This window comes from Eupeodes corollae, chromosome 2 (genome assembly GCF_945859685.1).
Source record: "Eupeodes corollae chromosome 2, idEupCoro1.1, whole genome shotgun sequence".
Lineage (NCBI taxonomy): Eukaryota > Metazoa > Arthropoda > Insecta > Diptera > Syrphidae > Eupeodes > Eupeodes corollae.
This window is the reverse complement of record NC_079148.1, coordinates 100059996-100085657: the sequence shown is the minus strand read 5'-3', so window position 1 is coordinate 100085657 and position 25662 is coordinate 100059996. Positions and strand designations below refer to the sequence as shown.

Sequence of the window (25662 nt, the reverse complement as noted above, 5' to 3'; positions counted from 1 at the left end):
TATCCATTGTAGAGGTCCCTGATCTAAAGTCCGCTTGAGTCTCTTTTAAAAGGTTCTGATCTTCAATCCACGCTGTGAGTCTTTTCTGCAACAGAGTTGTAAAAATCTTATAAGTCGAATTAAGAAAAGTAATTCCACGATAGTTTGCTGCATCCAACAAGGATCCTTTTTTGTGCATCGGGAATACTATAGCGTCTCGAAATACATTTACTGAAATATACCTCTCAAATACTACAGTAAAAAGTATTCACAGACGTTCTTTTAGCAGGACTTTTCCGTATTTATAGAAATCAACAGAAATATCATTGGCACGCGCCACTTTTCCATCTTTAAGAGATCCTAGAGTTAATTCCACTTCTTGAAGGTTAATTTCTGTATCTAGGATTTCGTTGTTGAATTATAGTATCGCATAGTGCCAATTTGTTTGTATGCTGCTTGGATTCAATAATTCTTTGAAATGATTGGATAGAATGTTTGCACATAGTTTATAGTACATACTTTTGAATTTTTGTATTTTAAATTTGTGTTCAAAAGTCAGAAAAGATAATTTTTGACCTTATGACCATTAAATTTTTTTAATTTTAGATAAAAAATAAAACTTCAATTATTTGCAATTCATTCACATAAAATATATTTAAAGTAAAACTATGAACAAAAAATATTTGTATTCGGTCAAATTGTTCATCTAAATGCAAATTAGATTAAATATAAAAAATAAAATGAATATGTACTAACTTTTTTCGTACAGGTAGTTATAGTGTTATTGTTATTGCGTTTAATAAAATTTTCAATTTATTTTAAAAACCACCAGATGTTAATACTTCATTTAAGCAAACACAGCTACAAATATATTTATTTAATAAAACAAAGAAAATTCTTTTCCACTCACAAAAAAGTATTGAAATATTGATAGCTTATCTACGCTTTATTTCTAGGAAATTTTAATATAAAAATGGTATTTATTTTATTTATAATATGTATCTATGAGTAAAATGGCGTATTATTTATTATTTTTTGTTCTGTTCCTAGGAAAACTCAAATAACACGAAGTCCTTTTTCATCAACCTACCGGACAAGTACTGTGAAAAGGCAAAACTCAGTTATGTCAAACTTTTCACATCCCAATGGTCACAATAATTGTGGTGGTTCACATCGAGAATCCAAATCTAAACCAGGTATGTGTCGTGTTATATTATTGATTCATATTTTCAAAACAAAATTTTCCATTTATAAGAATTTAGCTATCGATTTTTGTAATAAGAAAAAAAGTTCAATTTTCTTGTTTTCTGTTTTCGTTAAAGGAAGACGACCGTTGACAAACTCATCACAGCTAAAAGTCACAAAGATGTTATTAATAGTTTCGACGGTTTTTGTATTCTTGAATCTGCCCAGCTACTTTTTTAGAGTGAAAATGTTCCTAGAGGTAAATTAAACTATACATACAATTATAATTTAAGAAGCCAGTAATAGAAAAAGAAATTAATAGGAATAATTAAATTTTTTAAATATTAAAAAATGCCTTGATATGTAGCTTAACATTAGACAAATTCGATGGTGCAATCATTATGAAGTATTATTTTAAAATTAAAATAAAATTAAAATCAATATGTTTTTATTGTAAAGTGTGATTTTATTTACACGCGACTGCAATTTAATATTATTGAATATTGAAATAACAAATATTTTGGACTGCTATAGATGCATAGTGAATTGACAAATCTATATTTCATGAAACCAGAAAGAGAAAATGTTTCTGAACGATCAATTGCTTGACCGTCAACACAGAGATCTCTATTATTCCCTTTGCAGAAGGAATAGGTAGATCCTAGTTGATGCGTTGATCGATTATCAACGGTAGCGAAAAAAGCATCTTTATTTATTTTGACTTTACTGACTTTTTGTTAATACAATGAGTAACTTGAGAGACTTTCGAATAAAGATCATCAAAGTGAGCGATATACAACGACGAAGTTTTCAAAGTAAAAAGACAGCGATTTTCCCCTAAGAGTTTTATAATTAGAGCCAAAAGATTTTATTTCGCTAACAGAAATTTTATACAAAAATTCATGTAATTTCGAAAGAGATATTACGTTACATTTTCAGTAAAAGTTTTAAAGCAAATTTATAAATGTAATGCAGATGACGATTATTTAAGAATTATTAACAAAATTTTAAAATTAAAAGTTAATGATCATGAGTCTTTATATTTTCTGCTTCAACAGTTTTCTTTTTTGACTGCAGATTAAAGGATTACTGCGAATTAATTCGTATGAATTTCAAGTTTAATATATTTTTTTTATTTAAAAGAAGTCAGAAAATAACGCCACTATACAAGTTTAAATTTAAAAAAAAAATAAAAAATACGATCATGAAGGGATGTCAATACTTTATAAATAATTTCGGCAACACTGACTTATTATTTATGTTTTTAAAAAACAAACAGACATTTTTCGATAGTTGTACAGGCTGGCTAGGTTCTTGTGAGCATTGTCTTGTAAGAAAAAATAACATAAAATTAAAAAAACAATATCGTAGAAACAGGAAATGAAGTAAAAATAAAATATTTATAGCCAACAAAAATTAACATATATTTACTTCCTTAAGGTGGTGCTACAGTCCTATGGGTGAACTAGGGCTTCACCCAACAAACTTCTCCATCTAGCTCGGTCCCTAGTTGGGTGAGGTCACCTTCGACTTGTGCGCGCCACCTGATCCGCGGTCTTAATCTACTGCGCTGTCTTGTGGGTGCGGATTCGAAGACTTTCCGGGCCGAAACCAATCCATACGCTCTACGTGACCCAGCCATCTTAGTTGTTGCACTTTTACTCTTCTGGCTAAGTCTACGTCGCTGTAAAGCCCGTACAGCTCGTCGTTCCATCTTCTCCTCCACTCCCCTTCGATGCATACGGGCCCGTAGATCACACGAAGAACTTTTCTCTCGAAGCGACCCAAGGTGCTTTCATCCGCTTTTGTCATGTTCCATGCTTCTGCACCGTATAGCAGGACGGAAATAATAAGGGTCTTATATAGCAACACTTTGGTCCCTCGGGAGAGGACTTTACCACTCAATTGCTTTCTTAGTCCAAAGAAACAGCGGTTAGCAAGAGTTATTGTGCGTTTGGTCTCAGCGCTGGTGTTGTTTTCTGCGTTTACAGCGGAGCCTAGGTAGACGAAGTCTTTGACTACCTCAAATTTACGTCTGTCGATGGTGGCGTTTTGACCAAGACGTCGCTGTTGTTTGTCCTTTCTTAACGACAGCATGTACTTTGTTTTGCCCTCATTAACCGTTAAACCTATTTTTGCCGCCTCTGCCTCTTTCGATTGTGTCAATGTCATCAGCATATGCCAGTAATTGGACAGACTATGGAAAGATAGTGTCTCTAGTGTTGACGTGTGAGCTCTGCACTATTCTTTCCAGCACGATGTTAAAAAAATCCAGCGCATCACCTTGTCTAAAACCTTTTTTGACATCGAAAGATTCTGTTAAGTTGTTTCCAACCTTTATATAGCAGCGTGAATTCTCCATAGTCATCCTGCACAAACGGACGAGTTTGGCAGGGATGCCAAGACTAGACATGGCTCTATACAGCTCCTCCCTGTAGATGCTGTCATATGTGGCCTTGAAACCGATGAAAAGATGGTGGGTGTCGATTTGGTGTTCTTGGGTTTTTTCCAGGATCTGCCGTAATGTGAATATTTGATCAACTGTGGACTTTCCTGGTCTAAAACCACACTGATAAGGACCTATCAGGTTGTTGACGATGGGCTTTAGACGTTCACATATTACGACAGAGAAGATTTTATAGGCGATGTTAAGTAGACTTAATCCTCTATAGTTGGTGCAGTTTAGAGGGTCTCCTTTTTTCAGGATCGGGCAAACAATACTGAGGTTCCATTCACCGGGCATGCTTTTTTCTGACCATATCTTACAGATAAGTTGGTGCATGCAACCAACTTATCTCCAGCTGCTTTAAAGAGCTCGGCATTCAAGCCAACCGCTCTAGCGGCTTTATTGGACTTCAGCTTAGATATGGCAATCTTTACTTCGTCTAATTCGGGAGGTTGGGATTGTTGGCTTTCGTCGTCTGTGTTGAATGGATCATCCTGCCTCACAGCGGAATTCAGTTCGTCGTTGCCATTATACAGTCTGCAGAATTGGTCCTTCCATATCCTCAGCATTGACTGCGGTTTAGGTTTATGTATTTCGTTTCACCTGTTCATAAGACTTTCAACCTTCATTACTGCTTTTAAATCTCACAACATCTTCGACCGCACGATTCTCATGCCCTCTCTTTTTCCTTCTGAGAAGTCGGCGTTCTTCTCGCCTCTTCTGCTCATATAGAGCTCATGAGCAGCTCTCGTCCTTCTCTGCAGCGCCGCTTTGCGTGCCTGTTGTTTGGCTGCATTTGCCTGCCGAAATTCCTTATCAAACCAGGGGTTTCTTGTTGGTGGCTGTTTGAAACCCAGCACATCAGAGGCGGCTTCTCTGATTTCATCTTGGCAATGTTGCCACTGGTTTTCGATACATTGTGTTGGCTTCAGAGAACTTCGAGAGAGGTTACTTGTAACTCGGTCTGAAAAGGATTTGGCGATCTCTGGTGATTGTAGCCGTTCGACGTTGTACCTTCTCCCAGTACCTCCCTGTTTTGCCTTGGGTCTGGAAATCCGAAGTGCTACCTTGGCTACAACGAGGTTGTGTTCCGAGTCGATGTTAGCGCTATTGGTGGTAGCAGTCACCATAGTAAATATCGCAGTTTTTCATCCTCTTTTTGCCCGTCCCATCCCATCGTATTTCCTGGATGGCGGTGATATCTGATTTATAGCGGTCTAGGGCCTCCGCTAATTCTTCAGCCACACGTGGTCTGTTAAGGGACCTAACAGTCCACGTGCCTATCCGAAGTTCATTGTCCTTTAGTCGTTTGCGTTGGTTGTCAACAGTAAATCCGTCCGTATCCGAGGCTTGTTGGTGCTTCGCAACTATGAAAGCTTTTACGTGGCCAGGAAGTCACCCCGACGGCACAACCCCCAACCTAAAGGGCCAGATCCTAAGTATAACTCCAAGGATGGGGAGCCGGATAAAACCGCTCCTTATAGGGCTCCGAATAAGTCGAAGAAGCTGTATAAGGTGTTCATTAAGTAGTTCAACCATACTGGAACTGTAGACGCTACCGTTGATTCCATCTCGGGAATTCCTCCCCTGCCGTCTGGATAAGGAGAGGTGCCTTAGTTGAAACACCTCTCCCTACCTCTCTTGTTTGCTGCCTCTAACAACTTTCCACTGGGGTTGGAACCCAATCTCCAGTTGAGGTACTGGGCACCCAATGTTCACCACGGGGAGGTGAGAGTAGGAGGTGATAGACAGAGGTTGGTTTTGAGAAAAACCTGTGGACGCTTGTGTCCTCTTGAATGCACATGTCTACCATTTGAACATCAAAAAAAAAAAAAATATAGTGGTGGTAAAAATAATAGCAATGGTCTTAACTTGCAATAAATATCGTACAAGGAATTTTATAAAAATATCTCTCAACTCTCCATGCCTTAAGAAAAAAAATTATATAAAATTGTTGGAGTTAAACAAAAGGAAATAATTATGAACTACCCATTCATTTTTTATGGAAAAAATAATAGAAACGAATTAATTATGAGACTGTATTTTTGCAATACAATTATTGTCTAATGGTAAAAATTATTGCTCATCCCTAAATACATGGTCGTTGCATATTTATTTTAAATTGCATAATATGATCTTTTAATATAACGGGTTATCCATTTTGTGGTTTTAAAAGTTTAGGGCTGGAATTCGACAGCTGTCAAACTAAGTTGTTAAACCAATTTTTGTTTTTAATTAAAAGTCTGACTTTTACGACAATGGATCGGTTAACTATCGCATAAAAATTGTTAAAACCTACTACAAAACAAGTGATTCTGCAACAGGTTTGGTCAAAATTGAGAAGAAATTTGAAAAGTTTGGATTGGTTAGAGATACAATGCCTGTGTATCATCGTTTCACTCGTACCACTGAAAATATAGCTGTTGTACGATTCCTCATAGTTGTCAAGAATTGGGACTATTTAGCGGCACATATTATGGCGAATTTTGCATCAACTGAAGGCAGCTGTATTTTCACTTAGTCGCGTCTTCAGTGACGAAACAAATTCCACAGTCGGTGGGCTTGTTAATAAACAATATTATTGTATTTGTTCTGAGAATCGTAAAGCAATTGAAAAGAGGCCATTTCATCCACAAAATGTCACTGTTTGGTGCACTTTTTGGCCTAAAGGAGTAATTAGACATTACTTTTTCGAAAACGACGATGAAATGACTGTCACCACCAATTCGGAGCGTTATGGCCATATGATAACCGACTTTTTTACCGCCTTCTATTGAAGAATACGACTTGGAGAACATGTGGTTTCAACAAGACGGTGTTGCATGCCACACAACTCGGTGAATATGGCTTTATTGCAAGAGACGTTTCGCGGTCGCGTAATTTCTCGTATAGCTGGCCACCAAAATCATACGATTTTATGCAGCTTCGCTCGAGACAGTGCTTATGCAGATAAACCGCCAACTCTTGAGCACTAACAAACCAACATTCGTCAAGTAATGGCTGCGATACCTTCCACTATGTGTTAAAAAGTAATCGAAAATCACCTATAAATTTTATAATAAAAAAGAAATATGTATCATGACAAAAATATTGTACATGTGTTTTATTTTTGAAACCGCAATATGGATAACGCTGTAGAGTTAACCACCTTGACACATGTCTTGAAAGTGTAGTAAAAACAAATTTGTTTTATTTTAAACCTTGTTAAATTTGTCCTTGTCTTTGGCTACTTTGTGAAAAAAGTAGCAAAAACTCATAGCACTTCCACCAAAATCTTTAACTATCATCTCTGTCTATTTAATATCGAACTTAAAAATTATAATGATTAGGTATTTGTACTTATATTTTAATTGCAGAGAATATCGTTGATAATTATTAAAAAGAAAGGGATTTGAACATAAAAGGTTATTTTGTGACACACCTTTGCTCTGAAGCCTTACAAATCATTACAAAACGATGTTTATTGAAGCCGAGCAATAAGCAAATATATCTCCCAATTTCTCATAAACTAATATTTTTGTTTGAAAATTAAAATATTCCAAATGTTGAGTTCATAGTTGAGCCTGCAGTTATTATAGTTAACGCTTTTATCGTCAAGCCGCAAATAAACGCTCGAAAACACATACTTAACTAATAATTCGTATTCATAGACATGATTTTTTTAACAAATAAATTCTGAAAAATAATTACAATAAGGGTGATATGATGGGGTTGTTTGGCAACAAAAGGTTGCCCACAAAAGTTCCGGTTGTAATGAGGTTAAACTTGCTGGTGGAGCTATTCACTGTTTTTGTTCCCATACCTACATTTATATTAATATTATATTTTATTTTGATAAGCAAAGTACAGTTAAAACCATTTTTGCGTAAATACACAGACTAATTACTTCGTAAATTTAAAATAAAAAATAGTAATATTTGATTGTTGATTTACACATAAATCGTTATTATGTTAATTCTCAAAGTGAGTTTGTATGCATTAAATTTCCACAAAACAACATTTATCAGTGTACTACTAGTTTTTCGGAAATGTAAGGATGGGAAAGGTGAAGGTGGAAATTAATCAAAATAAATGAATTAACAAAAACATTTGGTTTGGGGCAATTTTGAATTCTAAATCTGTGAATGTTTTTTTGTTTACTTACTTAGTTAAAATTAAAAATACAAATTTTATGGTTAAAACATCAAACTTTTTGAATAAAAGTAAAATTTAAAATATTTCATATGCAGTTCATTGTTTTGATTTTAAAGGACTTTATTTTGGAAAAATCAATAACTTTAACTTTAAAAAGGAAATAAATCATGAACAATTCGACTTGAGAAGAACTTCTATGCAAATCATTTAATAGCATTAATTATTAATTACTTTAATTACTCACTATAATAAAGAATTCGCTCTGACGAGTATTGCTAAAAGATCAGCAGCCTTTGACAAGGTAAATACAAATACCTTGATGTACAAATTGACATCCTTAGGAGTTTCACGTACATTTTTCATGTTTTATTTCAACTTTCTTGCCTCATCTACTGCAGCAGTGGAACTGAATTCTCTGAATGGTTTGAAACAGAATCAGGTGTCCCCCAAGGGTGTATATTAAGCCCGTTATTATTCGCTTTGCTTATTGATGGCGTTTGTGATGTACTTCCGGATGGAATACTCTTTGCCGGTATACAAATCAAATTTTTGCTCTACGCTGACAATCCATCTACACTTCAGCTGCAAATCAACAAACTTAATATATTTTGTAAATCCTGAAGTCTGTTCTCTCCTGAAGTTGAACCGCGACAGAGAAAAAGACTCGCAGAAGAAAACTGGTCCCTAAACAACGCGCCTATTGAGGTCGTCTATTATTTCAAATATCGATCTTAAATCCAAATATCGTGTTTGTCAAGCAACTGTGAACTGCTGCATAAGCTACGGTACCATATTGGATATTTACAAGTGGAGGAGTTTGAAGCCGTGCAAAGGTATTTCTTCAAACGTTTGTTCAAATTGCCTTCTTCAACGCCCAATTATCCTATATATGTAAAGTCTGGCATAACACCTCCTTACATTACAAACCTTTAAACCTACTCAGAATACATATTGAAAGTTATGAGTGAGGTTGAAAGAAGGCTTCACAAATGCATTATGACAAGGCTTATGCAAACAAATGCCTCCCCTTGGAATGGAACCAGATAGATTCTTCAAATGGCAGTAATCTATTTTTTTTGGAGTCGAATTTGAATCAATGACACACCATGTTCAATGATCTGATCGTAAGAACTGATGAACATAACGCTACAACCAGTTACCTTACACCTCTTGACATATTTATGAAACAAATAGCTGCAAGCTCTGCTATTCGCCTCAATGCTTCGTCGCAGTGGACTAACAACAACATTGGCCACTCCGTAATTCTGAGGTACTTACAATCAATTTCAAAGCACACAGACTACACCATCCCCCAACTACAATTCGACAGAAACTTCCAGGTTTCTATACCTACCAGATCTTTTTGGGAGGATAGGACATTCTTGGAGGATGAGTCAATCCATTTTTACACAGATGGGTAAAAAACAAAAGAAGGGGTTGGTGGAGGTGTGTACTCTGAACAACTGAAATTAAGTCTCTCATTCCACCTTCCCAATCATTGTATCGTGTTCCAGGCTGAACTTTTGGTGATAAAAGAAGTCTTGTCTTGGCTCAAAAAAACCTGATATCAACATCTATTATCCGTATTTTCTCTAATAGCCAGGCCGCTATCAAATCTCTGGACTCTGTCTTTACAAACTCTATAACAGTCCATAACTGTCGATCATCTCTAATGGAGATGGCGCAACAGTTTAATATTCACCTTTGCTGGGTGCCGGGCCATAGAGACATTCCAGGTAACTGTAAGGCAGATGAACTAGCCAGGAACGGTACAATACAGCCCATCCTACCACGTTTGGCAAGTACTGGCATACCAATAGCTACTTGAAAACTCCTGCTAATGCAAGACGCTGTGAGGAGGGCAGGCACCAGGTGGAACAACATCACCACGTGTCAAGTCACAAAAAACATCTGGCCAACACTGGATTTAAAACGTTCAAGGTGCTTGCTCTCTCTGAGCAGATCGCATATAAGCTCGATAATAGGTGTCATAACCGGACCACGAGACTAGGCGTATTCTCAAATGACTTTTGCAGAAGCTGTATGGACGAGGAAGAGGAAGAAACAGTTCTTCATCTTCTCTGCACATGCCCTGCTCTAGCTCGAAAACGCAAGAATTACCTAGGAGAATTCTTCTTTAACGATCTAAACGATCTAAATCATATCGGTATAATCAGCCTCTCACGTTTCCTAAGGGACTCAAGCTGGTTCCATTGAGCTTAGAAGGAAGCCTCAAGATTCATGTGGTATCACAATGGGCCATTAAACTGGCCTAAGTGTGTCCGTTTCCATCTTGGACAGCTACTATAACCTAACCTAACAACCAGTTATTGCAATTGAAGGTTCAGACAAAGTTTCCTGTTTGTGTTTCAAATCATGTAAAAATTGATATATTTTTTTTTTCAAAATCATCTCAAGATTGTTAAATTCGCAATTGATGCTTAAACTTATGTTTATTATTTAAATTTTAACTTCTTTACATTTTAATTGTGCTTTTGTTATGAAATGTCGATTAAGCAGACGACAGAGGTGCCATGTCCATATTCTTAAAGAGAAACATTTGTTAATAATTTATATCTTAAAGTAAAGAACTACCTATCTAGTAAAGAATGTGGTGTCCCAATGCTGCCAATCTTTTGTAAGCCATTAGCAATTTGTCCTGTCTGCATTACACATACATACATATATACTTAGATATTTAAAAAGTTCCTAGTCAAAGTCAAACTTATAACATGGTGTTCAAATGCGAAGAGCAGTTTTCCAGGAAAAAAAATTCATAAGAAGAGTTGAAGTGGCTATAAAGCATTTCAACAAAATCAATTTATCTTTTTTAAACTAAAACCTTGAACATTTCAACAGAGTCCTTGAAACAGTTTCTATTTGAAAATAAATAATCAATCGAGTACTTTAGGTGGAATTTAATCAAGCTTCCTTTCCCTTTCATATAAATTAATTGAAAAATCTTTAATCGTAAGAGTTGTTTTTTTGTATTCATTTTATTTCATAAACCTTTTCGATTTTTAGCGAAGAATATTCTCTTCCAAAGCGTTAATCGTCTAAGGCTTATACCATCGACATCACACTTAAAGATATATTCCAGCGGTTTTAAATAGCACGATCTTAGAGACCACCCGTAAAAGTTGATATTTCTTACCCTGTAAGTACAAACATGTTCCACGACTTTAAGACAAATAAAGTAACTACGATTTGAGCTTTAAATTGTGCCTGTAGATGAAACGATTTTCAGAATGCAGGTGTATTTTTGTGAAAAAGAACTAGAAACTAACTAAAAAAGTAATTATCGATTTTGGCTGTTACGTCGACTTCTGCCATGTTGCATTCAGACCGCGAGGTTGAAAGCCTGAATCAAAGTTGTAAATAGCTAGAAAAAAAATTGGATACTGGATTTACCTAAAACTTTACTAAAAAATAGTATCGTATTTGTAGTTATTTCCAATTTTCTCAAAAACTAAAATATATTTTTGATTCTGCTTTTTTATGCTTAACCAATAATTAACAAGGAGATTGAAAAAAAAATACTTAATTAAATTCAAAATTGAAAACAAAATTTGTTTGCCTAGATAATTTGCCCGTTGTTTTTAACTTTGAGATTCTAAATTATTAACTTCCCTTAGGAAGCTATTGTAATGGGTCCGATTTGTTAAATTGAAAATTGTGACATTTCTCGACGTTTCAAGGTCCCTAGAGTCGAATTAAAAGATTTTTGGAAAGATGTCTGCGCGTGCGTGTGTACGTACGTTCGTACGTCCATACGTCCGTACGTTCACGACGTTTTTTTGTCGTCCATAGCTCAAGAACCAAATAAATTTAGTTATACGGATAATAAGGCAGAAAGATGCAGAAAGGGCTCTCAAGAAAATTGCGTGGGTGGTTTTTTCACCATATCAGTTTGAAAAAAAGGTGAACATTTTGGTTAACCCTAAATATCTTACGAACCAAAAACGCTAGAGACTTGAATTAAATTTTATATAATATATTGTAACGTGATACCAAACAGGTATATTTTTTGAAAAAAATCAATATAACTGTTTTTTTTATAAATCAATAAAACTGAAAAAAAAATGTGTCACCTCCAAAATTCTACGACTGAAATATGATTTCATCTTTAAAACAATTTTGTGCAACGAAGAATAATGTTTTTGACATCTGATAAAATTTTGAGAAAAATCTAATTGACAGTTTTTTTTTTATAAAAAATAAAAATCTAAAAAAAACATTACTCAAAGTTGGTAAAAATTGAATATCGATTAAAATATCTTTTCAAAAACTTGAAATTTAGGCTTCAATCTTATTTTATCTTATACGAAATATTGTTTTCAACATTTTGAAAAATGTAAAAAAAATCGAATCGACAGTTTTTTTTTTACAAAAAATAAAACCCTAAAAATAAAAATTAATAAAAGTTGATTTTCGACTCAAATATCTTTTCAAGACTGTGAGATATTGGCTTTAATTTACTTTTATAAAAAAAATGTATAAAAGTTGGTAAAAATTGATTTTCGACTCAAATTTCTTTTCAAAACTTTGAGATATTGGCTTTAAACTACTTTTATCTTTCAGAAAATATTGTTATTAACATTCAGTAAAATTTTGAAAAAAATCGAATTGACAGTTTTTGTACAAAAAAATAAAAACCTAAACAAAATTTAACAAAAGTTGGTAAAAATTGATTTTCGACTCAAGTACCTTTTCAAAAATTTGAAATATTGGCTTCAAACTTATTTTATTTCACAGAAAATATCAGTTTTTTCATAAAAAATAAAATCTACAAAAAATAGTACGCAAATTTGGTAAAAATTGATACGAGTACATATAGACAAACTTTTAAGCAAGACAATTCGACAGACGGGATGGGAAGTTATCAGTGTGGGTCGCATCCCAGCCTCTTTCTTTTTATGGTACTACAGACAAAAGCAAGCAAGCAATAAAAAGTTACTGCAAGAATGGATTTCTGAGTCATAAGCGAACATTTCGCGGTTTCCTAATTTTGAGAAATGTTCAGCGTTCGAGGTCATAAATTTGGACTATTGATTGGGTCAACATCATATGCAAGTATCCAAAAAATCAGAAATATCGGATCTATTCAAATAACGAAAGTTACTGGAGTTAAAGCGATTAATTTATTGAAAATATTTATAATAATAAATAATATTACAAAATTTAAGATCAGCTCTCCTGGTAACAACTCCTGTATCGGGAAGTTAAATTCGTCAACATCAACTGCCAATATAGCCCCATGACTGAGCCACTTATGGCTCAAGTAATTACTCTGTATTTTCGGAAAATGCTCTGAATCAATTAATTTTTTTCAAGATATGCTGACTCCAGAAATTGAAAAAATATAATTCACTGTATTTCATTTACTACAAAATAAATGTAACCTATACTTTATAGCCTCAGCAACAGCTTTTAAGAGTTGACTTATTTGAAACGTTTAGAAGTTCTACACAGCGCCATCTATTAAATACATACTTAATCCAGTCAACAGTAGACAAATAATAGACAAAGAATTAGAAATAGTAATAAAATTGAGATCATAAATTGAGATGCAAGATATCCTATCTTTCAAGTCGGATCAAACTGCTCCGGCCGTGAACAAATTTGATAAAAATTGGTTAAGTAGTTTAGCACTCCATCGCGGACGGACATTGTGATACTTAATTCACATAATATATTAAGATTATAGTTTATAGGCAGGGAAACTCAAAGTCTTAAAAATATGCATTTAAAGATAAATACAAAAAAGAGGCTGAGCATGCGACCCACTCTGATAACTTCTGTCTATTAGTCTTGCTTAAAAGGCTTGTGGTTTTTAGTGTTTTATCAAAAAATTTGCTTGCTTACAAACAATGGAAACGTTTTCGATTCACTAAGTTTCATAATACATTCCGTGACTTTCAAAACAAAGCACGCATTTAAATACAGGGAAGCTAAAATACAGCTAAAAAAAGATTTAAACGATAAAAATATACGAGATCTGAGAGTAGGGCCATTGAAAGGAAAATACACTGAAAAAAGTCTGAATCTCTTAATGAGGTAGAAATAGCTAATGATATGGAACCAGTGGATCCGAGCTTAAATTCTTTTGCATTCATAGTAATATTTTATTGTTGATTTACACATAAATCGTTGAAGGCAGTTAAAGAAGCTGATTTAGTAGACAATTTTGTAAAAATTAAATTTAAAGCCAAAGTCGTATCCCAACCCACACTGATAACTTCCCATCCCGTCTCTCGATTTGTCTTGCTTAAAATTTTGTCTATATGTATTTTTACCAAATTTGCGCACTATTTTTTGTAGATTTTATTTTGTATGAAAAAACGGTTGGATTTTTATATAAAAATTACTGAAAACAATATTTTCTGTTAAATAAAATAAATTTAAAGCCAATATTTTTCATTTTTAAAAAGCTATTTGAGCCGAAAGTAAATTTTTACCAAGTTTTAGTATTGTTTTTTTTTGTAGAGTTTTATTTTTTGTAAAAAAAACTGTTAATTCGAATTTTTTAAAAATTTTACCAAATGTTCAAAACAATATTTCAAAACTCTTTCTTTTTGAAGAGACATTTGAGTCGAAAATCAATTTTTACCAACTTTTATACTTTTCTTTTTAGGTTTTTATTTTTTGTAAAAAAAACTGTCAATTCGATTTTTCTCAAAATGTGTCCTTATGTTTAAAACAATATTTCTTATAAGAATAAATTAGTTAGAACAAATTATCTCAAAGTTTTTAAAAGATATTTGAGTCGAAAATCATTTTTTACGAACTTTTGTTAATTTTTTTTCGGTTTTTAATTTTTTGTACAAAAACTGTCAATTCGATTTTTTTCAAACTTTAACTGAATGTTGACAACAAGATTTTTTGAAAGATAAAAGTAAATTGAAGCCAATATCTCAAAGTTTTAAAAAGATATTTGAGTCGAAAATCAATTTTTATCAACTTTTATACATTTTTGTTAGGTTTTCATTTTTTGTAAAAAAAACTGTCAATTCGATTTTTCTCAAAATTTTATCAGATGTCAAAAACATTATTCTTCGTTGCAAAAAATTGTTTTGAAGATGAAATCATATTTCAGTCGTAAAATTTTGGAGGTGACAATTTTTTTTTTTCAGTTTTATTGATTATAAAAAAAACCGTTATATTGATTTTTTTCAAAAGATATTCCTGTTTAGTATCACGTTACAATATATTATATAAAATTTAATTCAAGTCTCTAGCGTTTTTGGTTCGGAAGATATTTAGGGTTAACCAAAATTTTCACCTTTTTTTCAAACTGCTATGGTAAAAAAACCACCCACGCAATTTTCTTGAGAGCCCTTTCTGCATCTTTCTGCCTTATTATCTGTATAACAAAATTTATTTGAAGTCGATATATCGTCTGGTTCTTGAGCTATGGACAACGAAAAAAAACGTCGCGAACGTACGGACGTACGGACGTACAAACGTACGTATATACGCACGCACAGACATCTTTCTTAAAAATTTTGTATTTCGACTCTAGGGACCTTGAAGCGTCGAGAAATGTCAAAATTTTCAATTTGACAAATCGGACCCATTACAATAACTTCCTATGGGAAGTTAATAACATAATTTATTATGTGTTAACCTGGTTTTAGAATAAATGTGCTACTGACCATGACCGAGTATAATTTTTAGGATTACTTGACTTCCCGGAAGCCTTTGATACGGTTAATCACAGTGTTCTTATTTCCAGAATGAAAATGCTGTTCCGATTCAAAGATTCAGCTCCCGATTTAATGGTTTCTTACCTTTCTGGGAGAAAACAAGCTGTCATGGTAGATAAACATGCTTTAGGATTGCTGGATCTCTATTCCGGAGTTCCCCAGGGATCAATACACTATTCGTCGATTGATTTGTATGCAGACGATGTCCAGATTCGCTAAAGTTGTGAATTGGGCATGATTGAAAACGGTGCTAACCTACTCAATGAAGACTTGTATAGAATTTATCGTTCGTCAGAGGAGAAGAACTTGAAGTTGAACCCAACTAAATTTAAATGTATAGAAATTTATAAACATAAGCTTGATCTCAGTTATTTTCAACCCATATAATTTGGCAACCAGGTAAACGAGTGCGTTGATTAAGTAAAGAACTTTGGTATATGGTTTAATTCCACACTTAGTTAGGATTGTCACATACAACACATTATAGAAAAAATGTACGGATGTCTACGCAGTCTTTTCTTCAAACAGAAGCATACAGCACAAGATTGTAGACTTTACTTTGCAAGAACTTTAATCATCCCGATTATTAATTACGGATGCCAGATATTTTGCCTAATAGCTCAGAATCTAAAAGAAACCTCAACAACATAATTCGATACGTGTACAATCTTAAGCGTTATGATCATGTTTCCGCGTGTAAGAACAATTTACTTGGTAGTACCTTAAGTTACAAAACTTTAAAGACATTGAATGGCATCGTAGCAAAGAAGGAGCCAACTTATCTTTAGAATTGTGTTCTCTACTTCCATCCGATCTTTTGTATTTATTCAACCAAGATTTACTTGCTCTGCCTCTGAGTGCTAGTTCTTTGTTTGTGCTGTTTGTGCTGTCAGACTATGGAACTCACTACCATTAGACATACTAGAGCTTCGAGGACGTAAGCATTTGACCGCGTTAGCTTTAGGTACCTGTTTGGCTGAAAATTCTTAACTTAATTTTTCCTTTTTTTTGCTTTATTTCTTAAAACTTAAATTTTGTAATCCTTATTAATGTGATTAAAAATTTAAAAGAGGTTTAAATGTAATTTAACTAATTCTTAAAATTCAATTTATGAATAGATATAAATATAATTTATCGTTTTTTTATATAATGCACTAAATTGAAACAATTTAAATATAAATTTGGGTAAGCTTGTTATAGTGTAACTATGGTATATAATAAATGTAACTTTTGCTTCTAAGTCTACTGTAAAAGATGAAGTAATTGAATTATTTAAAAAAAAATAACCAACAATATTTAATCGAAAACCAATTTTTACCACTTTTAGTAGCATTTCTTGTAAGTTTTTATCTCTTTTGTTAACAAATGCAGATTGGATTTTTTTAGAAAATTTACCACCGAATGATCTCATTTTGCAGTCAATACCTTCATTTATTCACGAGATATCGAACATCAATTTTCACAAATTTTCTGTAGTATTTTCTTGTAGATTTTAATTTGTATAGAAAAACTGACTGTTGGATTTTTATATAAGATAAACAGAATATTGAAAACATTATTTTGTATAAGATAAATTGAGTTGAAGCCTATATCCGATTTTTCTCAAAATTGTAATAAATGTTGAAAACAATATTTTTTTCAAAAATGAAATAAATTTTTAACAACTTTTAGCCATGAATTTTTGGGTTTTTATTTGTTTGGAATTCGACAGTTTGATTTTTTTCAGATGTCAAAAACGTTATTCTTCGTTGCAAAAAATTATTTTGAAGATAAAATTGTTTTTTTCCGTAAAATATTAAAGGAGACAATTATTTTTTTTGTTCAATTTTTGATTAGCAAAAAAAACCGTAATTGTTTTTTTTTTCAAAAATATACTGGTTTGGTATCACGTCACAATATATAATGTAATATTTAATTCAATTCGCTAGCGTTATTGGTTCATGAGATTTTTTGGGCTTACCAAAATGTTCACTTTTTTTAAATTGATATGGTAAAAAAACGGTCCACTCTATTTTTTGAGAGTCCTTTCTGCATCTTTCCGCATTATTATCTGTATAACAAAATTTATTTGAAGTCGATATCTAAACTGATTCTTGAGATATAGACAACGAAAAAAATTCTCGATCGTACGGGCGTACGTATACACAGGCACGCACCGCGCAAAAATTTTAGATTAATAATAATCAATTTTTTTAATCAGTTTTCAAACACGCTTTTCAACATAACAAATTGATTAAACCAATAAATTAAACCTCCTCTTAATACCACCCCAGCCTAAGTCCTTGCCACAATTTTATGAGACAGAAACCATTAAGATGAAATTTGACTATTAAAATTTTGAAGTAAAAAGCTGGCTTATAAACAACTGTATTGTTTTTTGTTTTTGTTTTAAATAATACTCGTTTCTGTTTTATAACAGCATACATACATAAAGTATCCATACAAATGTGGGCGGTAGTTTGGCCTTAAGACAAGTATGGGGGATGTTTTTTATTGACACCTCCAATGGTACTTTATGTACATATCAGAGGTAATTGATTTAATGGTAATGAATTTCCAATAATCAAATCATCCATATCCAATGAATCTACAAATGAATAAGCGACAGCAACGAGAAAAAGCCATATAATTTAATTTTAAAAATAAATATTCCAGACGTTCTTTTGTTACGTTTTTTCTTTTTTTTAAGTTTAAACCTTCAAATTGATGAAAGAGGCAATCAGTAACCAAGAAGGCTATAGAAATATACTCAAGAATAAGGCATAAAGAATGTTTTCCTATTGTTTTTTTATTTCTTAAGAAAAAAACAGCCAATTTATGTTTTGTCTTGTTTGCAAAATGATTTGGGATAAGTTGTTTTTTTTTTTTAACTTCCCACAGGAAGTTATTGTAATCGGTCCGATTTGTCGAATTGAAAATTTTGACATTTCTCGACGATTCAAGGTCGAAATAAAAGATTTTTAGAGAGATGTAGACGTAGAGTAGAGATATCGACTTCAAATAATTGTTGTTACACAGATAAAAATGCAGAAGGATACAGAACGCTTTTTCAAAACAATTGAGTGGGTGGTTTTTTCACCATTGCTAAAAGATAAAAACTTTGGTTAACCCCAAAATATCTCAGGAACTAATAATTCGATAGACTTGAATTAAATTATATATTGTATATACGTGATACCAAACCAGCATATTTTTGGAAAAATAATCCAATTAACGGTTTTTGTAGAAATCAAAAAAAAACTGAAAAAAAAATGTAAAACTCGAAAATTTTACGAATAAAAAATGATTATATCTCCAAAATAATATTGTGCAACTCCAAGTTAAAAAAAAGGTTAAATTTGATTTTCGACTCAAATAACCTTACAAGAACTCGAAATACTGGCCTCCAACTATTTTTGTCTTATTATTCCTACAAAATTTGAGAAAATTCGAATTGACAATTTTTGTACAAAACATAAAAATGATAGATAAAAGTGGGTAAAAATCTTTTCAAAAATTTAAACTAATTTTTTGATATAAGAAATATTGTTTTCGACATTCGAACAGTTTTTGAGAAAAAATGAATTGTCAGTTTTTTTATAAAAGAATAAAAAGCTACAAAAAAACTAAGCAAAGTTGGTAAAGATTGATTTCGACTCAAATATCTTTTCAAAACTTTGAGATACTGGCCTTAAACTGTTTTTTTTCTTTTAAAAAATATTGTTTGTTAACATTTTGACAAAATCGAATTGACGATTTTCTTATAAAAATAAAAACCTAAAGAAAACAAAAAAACATTTCTAAAAGTTGGTAAAAATTTACTTTCGACTCAAATACCTCTTTAAAAATTAAAAATATTGGCTTCAAACTTGTTTTACCTCACAGATTGCTTTCGATATTCAGTAAATTTTTTATAAAAATCCAGCAGTTCGTTTTTTCATTAAAAAATAAGATTTACAAAAAATGGTACACGTTAATATTCGGTTCTCGGAGCTCGTGAATAATAGAAAATTTGGATTTCAAATTATTCCATTCATCCTATTTGTAGTTGTTTATATAAGAAATACATTTTTTTAAGAAGTGTTAATAAAATTGGTAAAAATTGGTTTTTGACTTAAAATCCCGTTTACTTTTTTAACAAAACACGAAAACATACAAACCCTTTAAGCAAGTCAAATCGACAGACGGGATAGAAAGCTGTGCGGGTCGCATCCCAGCCTCTTTTTATTTTTAAATATATTCAAAATTGCCATGCCATTAGTTGAAGGGACTTGAGGGAAGGATAGTAAAAGCTATCATGCGACTTAATCACTCTCTTAGGAAGGAGTGCCTAGGTTTGATTTCATACAAATATGTATTGTTTGAATATTGCTTTGACTTGATATGTGTTCTTCAAATTTGTATTACTGTTTCTAAGGCAATTATGTTCATTTTATTGTTCAACTTTAAAAACATTAACTATTATTATAAACCTCCTGACCATGTCAAAACTTGTAATATCTTAAACAAAACACATCAGGTCCATGTGCTGAGAGGAGGGGCATTTAGTGGCTATAGATAATTTTTTTTCAACAATACCTTTAAGCATATATTCTAAAACAAAAAATACAACCACAAGATTGAGTGAAATCAGAAATATGCCATAAGTTAGAAAGTTAGTATCATATCTCTGCGGGATGAAATAATTCACTGTACCCTTGAACAAAATTGGGAAGTATTGAAAACTTATACCCAAAATGAAAGAAGTTTTGGCCAAAATGAAGCAACCACTCAAATTTACTCCTATTTGAGAAAATAGTTCCTGTGGCAACATGCTGGCTGCTGTAGCCAAAAGGGTGAGACTCAGTTCAAGAGCTTAGAACATAATAATTTGCTCAATAATTTAAGGCAACAAATGTTTTTTCTGATTAGACATGTTTTTATTTAGGTGTTTAAATCAACAAAATAAAATGCACGACTGGGTCACACGAACTTGCAAATGTATCCAAAGAGTCTGCTAAAAAATATTTCCTGAATTTTAAGACTTAAAAATGAACCTGTTTGCTTTCAAAAATTCAATCGTTAGAGCGGTTTTTTAAAGTTAATTTTTTGTACATAACATTTTTCAATTTAAGTTTAAAGATATATTAAGTAGACATTTATTTAGACATTGTTAATACACGTTTTACATTTGATTTTTAAAAAGATGATGACCAGTTTTGAAATATCGAATTTCAAAAAAAAAAATGCTGGGATGCCACCCACACTGATAACTTCCCATTACGTCTTTCGATTTGTCTTGCTTAAAAGTTGCATTTCTTAAATTTTTCAAATTGGATGAACGAAATTAATTTAAGAGATATCATGAACCGAACATCAATTTTTAGCAAATTTTCGTACTATTTTTTTAGATTTTATTTTTTTATGAGAAAACGGACTGTTGGATTTTTATAAAAAAATACTAATGAATATCGCAAACAATACTTCCTGTGAAATAAAAAGAGTTTGAAGACAATTTTTTTTAATTTTTAAAAGCTTTTTGAGTCGTAAGTACATTTTTACCAAGTTTTAGTATTGTTTTTTTGTAAGGTTTTTATTTTTTGTAGAAAAAACTGTGAATTCGATTTTTCTCAAAATTTTACTGAGTGCTGAAAACAATATTTCTTATACGTTAAAATTAGTTGGAAGCCATACATTTTCGAGGTGACAATTTTTTTTTTCGTTAATTGGATTTTTTTCAATAAATATATTTGTTTGGTATCACGTTACAATATATTACATAAAATTAAATTCAAGCCTATGGAGTTTTTGGTAAGATATTTAGGGTTAACCAAAATGTTCACTTTTTTTAAACTGCTATGGTAAAAAAAACCGCGCACGCATCGGGGCTAGATCTTTTTGCTCACCAAATTCAGCCGTCTTGGTGCTATCAATGGTCACCTCGGAGATACGAATTCATCTTTTTGGACAATTTTGGTTTTGTACCATTGAGGACTTATAATATGGAAACGATTCCAACACTTGAGGCCAATATCATCCAAACAACCCGTAAGCTACAGCCCAAGGCCATTAACAAGGTATTTCGAAATTGGAGTAATCGAATTCGCGAAAGCAGTCGATGTTTTGTTCAATAATTATATTTGAGTGCTTGCTCTTATTCTTCAAGCCAATCAAAATTAAAAATATTTAATTTTGTTTATTTCAAAGGAAACTTGCATTAATTCTACCCTCTAAAAGTCGTAGTTTCCTTGTCGTTTTTATAAATTCTCTAGCATTTAAAATCAATTATACGTAAGTCCCTTTTTTACCGCATACGGGCCCGACCAAAATAATTTTCAAAACTGCTGATGCAGTTCCTTTCGTCCTTTATGATGAACCTTATGTTAGAAGAACAGAATAAAGTAATTCCTCTGAGGTACACAAAAAAGTATAAATTGAGTTCTTAATGAACACACTCATCAGTCATCACCATCATCAACAACATCACCATTGCCATCGTTTGTTGAAGGCCTTTGAGCTTTGACTTCTATAGGACTTGTATAGTATATAAAATCATATGTGAAGTAAAACTTTTTTGTGTAATATTAAGCATAATAATTTTATGTTTACTTCCCTTGAAAAACTACTAGAAATTGTGTATAGTGCGACTTATGGCTTACTTATGTGCAATTAAAAGTTTTAATTATTTACACAGGGTTAATTTAAGTTATTCATAACTAATTTATGTCTAAGTTTATTATAATGTTGTTGTTGTTTCTTTGTTTTGTATAATTTCAGAAAGAAGAATCAGAGATGTTAACCAAACAGCAATATATTGCAAATTCACTGTTTGTAACGAATTTCGGAATTAATTTTGTTCTGTATTGCGTCAGTGGGCAAAATTTTAGGTAAGAAAAAAAATAATAAAATATTAAAATATAAAAACTACGGAAATTCCGATCTTTGATGGAATGCTTCATTCATTCATAGGTAAAAAGGGATCAAGTGCGGTTGTATACAAATTACTCTAAAAACATGTGTATAATTCGGGAGCGGGTCAAAATGCTGTATTTTAAAATACTGTATCTTCAAAATTCTATATGATTCTCTAATAAATAAATAAGGCTAAAAAACGATTTTTATTTTAAGCTTTATTTACAGTATTTTGAAAAATATAAAGAATTTTGAAACACAGTAATTTGAGATACAGTATTTTGAAATACAGAATTTTGAGATACAGTGTTTTAAATAAAGTATTTTGATCCAAACAGTATTTCGACCCAACCCGTATAATTTCTTTATAAGACAGTTTTTTGAACATACTTACAAATAATTTAGAAAGGAAATATTGGTTAATAATTTCTAGTCATTTCGATTAGTGGGAAATATTTACCAGTTTAAATCCTTCCAAGTTTTTGTAACTGAAGATAAAATTTCCTTACTATAAACTACTTATAAAATTGGAGGCAATAGTAAACTAAAAACATTCCTAATAGGACGTCTAATTTATGTCAAAGTTGGAATAGGAATTAAACTGGATATTTTGAATTATGTAAATTGAACTTATGTCTCGACCGAATAAATCAGAAGGGGTTAAAAATGTCTTTCATTGCCAAAACTGAAGCACTTAGAAGCATTTAAGCGACATAAAAGATGTTTTGTAATGCACAAACCTAAAACTAAAAGCTCTTCAGTCTCCTTGATAAAAGTAGTACTACCCATGGCAAGACCATTTAGCAAAAAAATTTGTATACAAATTGTCTTTTTCATTGCACAGCATATGTATGAAGAATTATACTTCTTTGAACGAACCGGAAAAATTGGAATATAAAATAACTTAAAGTAAATAGTAAGGTATTATTGAGCAACAAATTAGCATTTGATCCGCGGTCTTTCTCTACTGCGCTGTTCTGTGAGTGTGGATTCTAAGACTTTATGGGCCGGATCATTGGTTTTCAATGCGCTCTACGTAACCCAGCTATCTTAGTCGTTGGACTTTTACCCTTCTGGATAAGTCTACGTCGCTGTATAGCCCATACATCTCGTCGTTCCATTTTCTCCTGCATACGGGAACGTATATCACACGGAGAACCTTTCCCTGAAAAACGACCCAAGGTGCTCTCATTTGCTTTTGTCATAGTCCATACTTCTTCACCGTATAGCAGAATGGGGATAATGAGGGTCTTATATATAGCGACACTTTGGACTTTCGAGGTAGGGCTTTGCTACTCAATTACTTTCTTAGCCCAAAGAATCAGAGGAAAGCAAGAGTTATTCTTCTTCTGATTTTTTTTTTCTGTGTTAATAGCGGAGCCTTGTTAGACGAAGTCTATGACTATATCGAAGTAACCTCGGTCGATGGTGACGATGGTGTTGTAAGTCCTTTCTTGACGACATTATCCGTAAACCCACTTTTGCAGCCTCTGCCTCAATACTCACAAAAGCTCCATTGACATAACGCTGAGTTCACCAGCATATGCTAGTAAATGGACAGACTTTTGAAAGATAGTGTCTCTAGTGTTGACGTGTGAGCTCTGCACTATTCTTTCAAGTACGATGTTAAAAAATCGCAGGACAGCGCATTACCTTGTCTAAAACCTTTTTTACATCAAAAGGTTCTGTTGAATTGTTTTCAACCTTTATGGAGCAGCGTGAATTCTCCATGGTCATCCTGCACAAACGGACGAGTTTGGCAGGAATGCCAAAAATAAACTTCTCTCGTCCCTGTAGATGCTGTTATACTCGGCCTTGAAATCGATGACAAGATGATGGGTGTCGATTTGATTTTTTAGCACTCGTACTGTGGCAAAAGTTCTTAAAGATCTCAATATTCATAAATTTGCTGCTCCGGCTGGTATCCCCGCTATTGTTCTGAATAGGTGTTCTTCAACGCTGGCAAAACCACTGCGTAAGGTTTTTCATCTGTCCTACTCCTCATGCCTCGTTCCGAGTGAATGGAAAACCGCATCTGTCTAGCCTATTCCCTAAAAGGCGAATCTTCCTCATGTCCCTTCTTTTCAATTTCATGGAAACTCTGATTAATTATCAGCTTAAGAAATATCTCTAAGATCGAAAGCTTCTTAATGACCGACAATACGGCTTTCGTTGCAAAAGGTCCACTGGTGATCTCATGGTTCATCTCACAGAACAGTCGAGCAAATCTTTACATCGCTTTGGAGAAAGTAAGTTATTGCACTGGATATTTCAAAAGCATTTGATAGAGTTTGGCATCAGGCTATCTTATCGAAAATGCGTGTTTTCCGTTTTCATGAATCCCTCCTTCATTGGATTGTTAATTACATTTCGAATAGTTCAATAGAAGAAGTATTGGATGGGTTCAAGACTAAAAACCACAAAATAAATGCTGGTGTTCCCCAGGGCTCTGTTCTGTCCACAACACTCTTGTTCATTTTTATTAATGATCTTCTGTCTGCAACTTCTAATCCAATACATTGTTTCGCTGATGATAGATAGACTCACATCCCACTTCTTTGGATGTGGAACTGCAACGACAAAATATGATAAGCTCATTAAATTCCGACCTTAACAGCATTGTTATATAGGGATTAAAAAACCACGTGGAATGTATTGCTTCGAAAACGCAATGCTGTCTTGTATCGTTAAGGTGAGATATACCCTTCTTGCCATTATCCATAGATGGCACTTGCTTCGAGGAGTCTGAACATCTCGATATTTTCAGTATGTGTATCACCAACCACCTTTTGTGGAACGATCACACACGCGATGTCGCCAAAAATGACCCAAGTTGTTTTATTTTTCTAAGGCGATGCAATAAATTTGTCTCCCCCTCTAATCTGGATGTTACCTACAAGGCTTATATACATCCAAAGTTTGAGTATAACTCCCATATCTGGATTGGTACTCCTGCAACTTACTTAAGCCTCTTGGATTTTTGGACAGTATTGAATGAAGAGGATTTAGATTAGTTACGTCGCTTGAACTTTGTCGAAATGTTTCTTGGCTCACCCCCTTTTCCACCGTTGTTTCAACGGTTTATGCTCTTGAGAAATAGCCACTTGCATTCCTCCCCTTCCTCCTCAACCGTAATACTCGCGCCTTTAAGAATGCTCATCAATGTACACTCGAACCCAACTGCGATCGTACTGTCCAGTACAGAGATTCGTAATTTAGCGTACTACGCGAATGTGGAATGCCTTGCCAGACTCTGTCTTTCTCAGCCATTGTAATATTCAGGAATTCAAAACCAATGTGAAACGACAAATCCTTTCAACCCTCTCTCCTTTTTTTAGTGCT

General features: G+C 33.0%; 1 protein-coding gene across 2 annotated transcripts in view; it reads left to right on the top strand.

Moving 5' to 3' along the window:
- Positions 1-25662, top strand: part of LOC129947600 (cysteinyl leukotriene receptor 1) — a 180521-nt gene that overhangs the window by 124356 nt on the left and 30503 nt on the right. For both annotated transcript variants that reach the window (XR_008781736.1, XM_056058230.1), the window contains exons 3-5: positions 1030-1175; positions 1302-1423; positions 22186-22295. Coding sequence is in view for 1 of the 2 variants with exons in the window: in XM_056058230.1 (XP_055914205.1) it covers positions 1030-1175; positions 1302-1423; positions 22186-22295 (378 nt within the window). In the remaining variant the exon portion in view is untranslated. The remainder of the gene's footprint in view (positions 1-1029; positions 1176-1301; positions 1424-22185; positions 22296-25662) is intronic.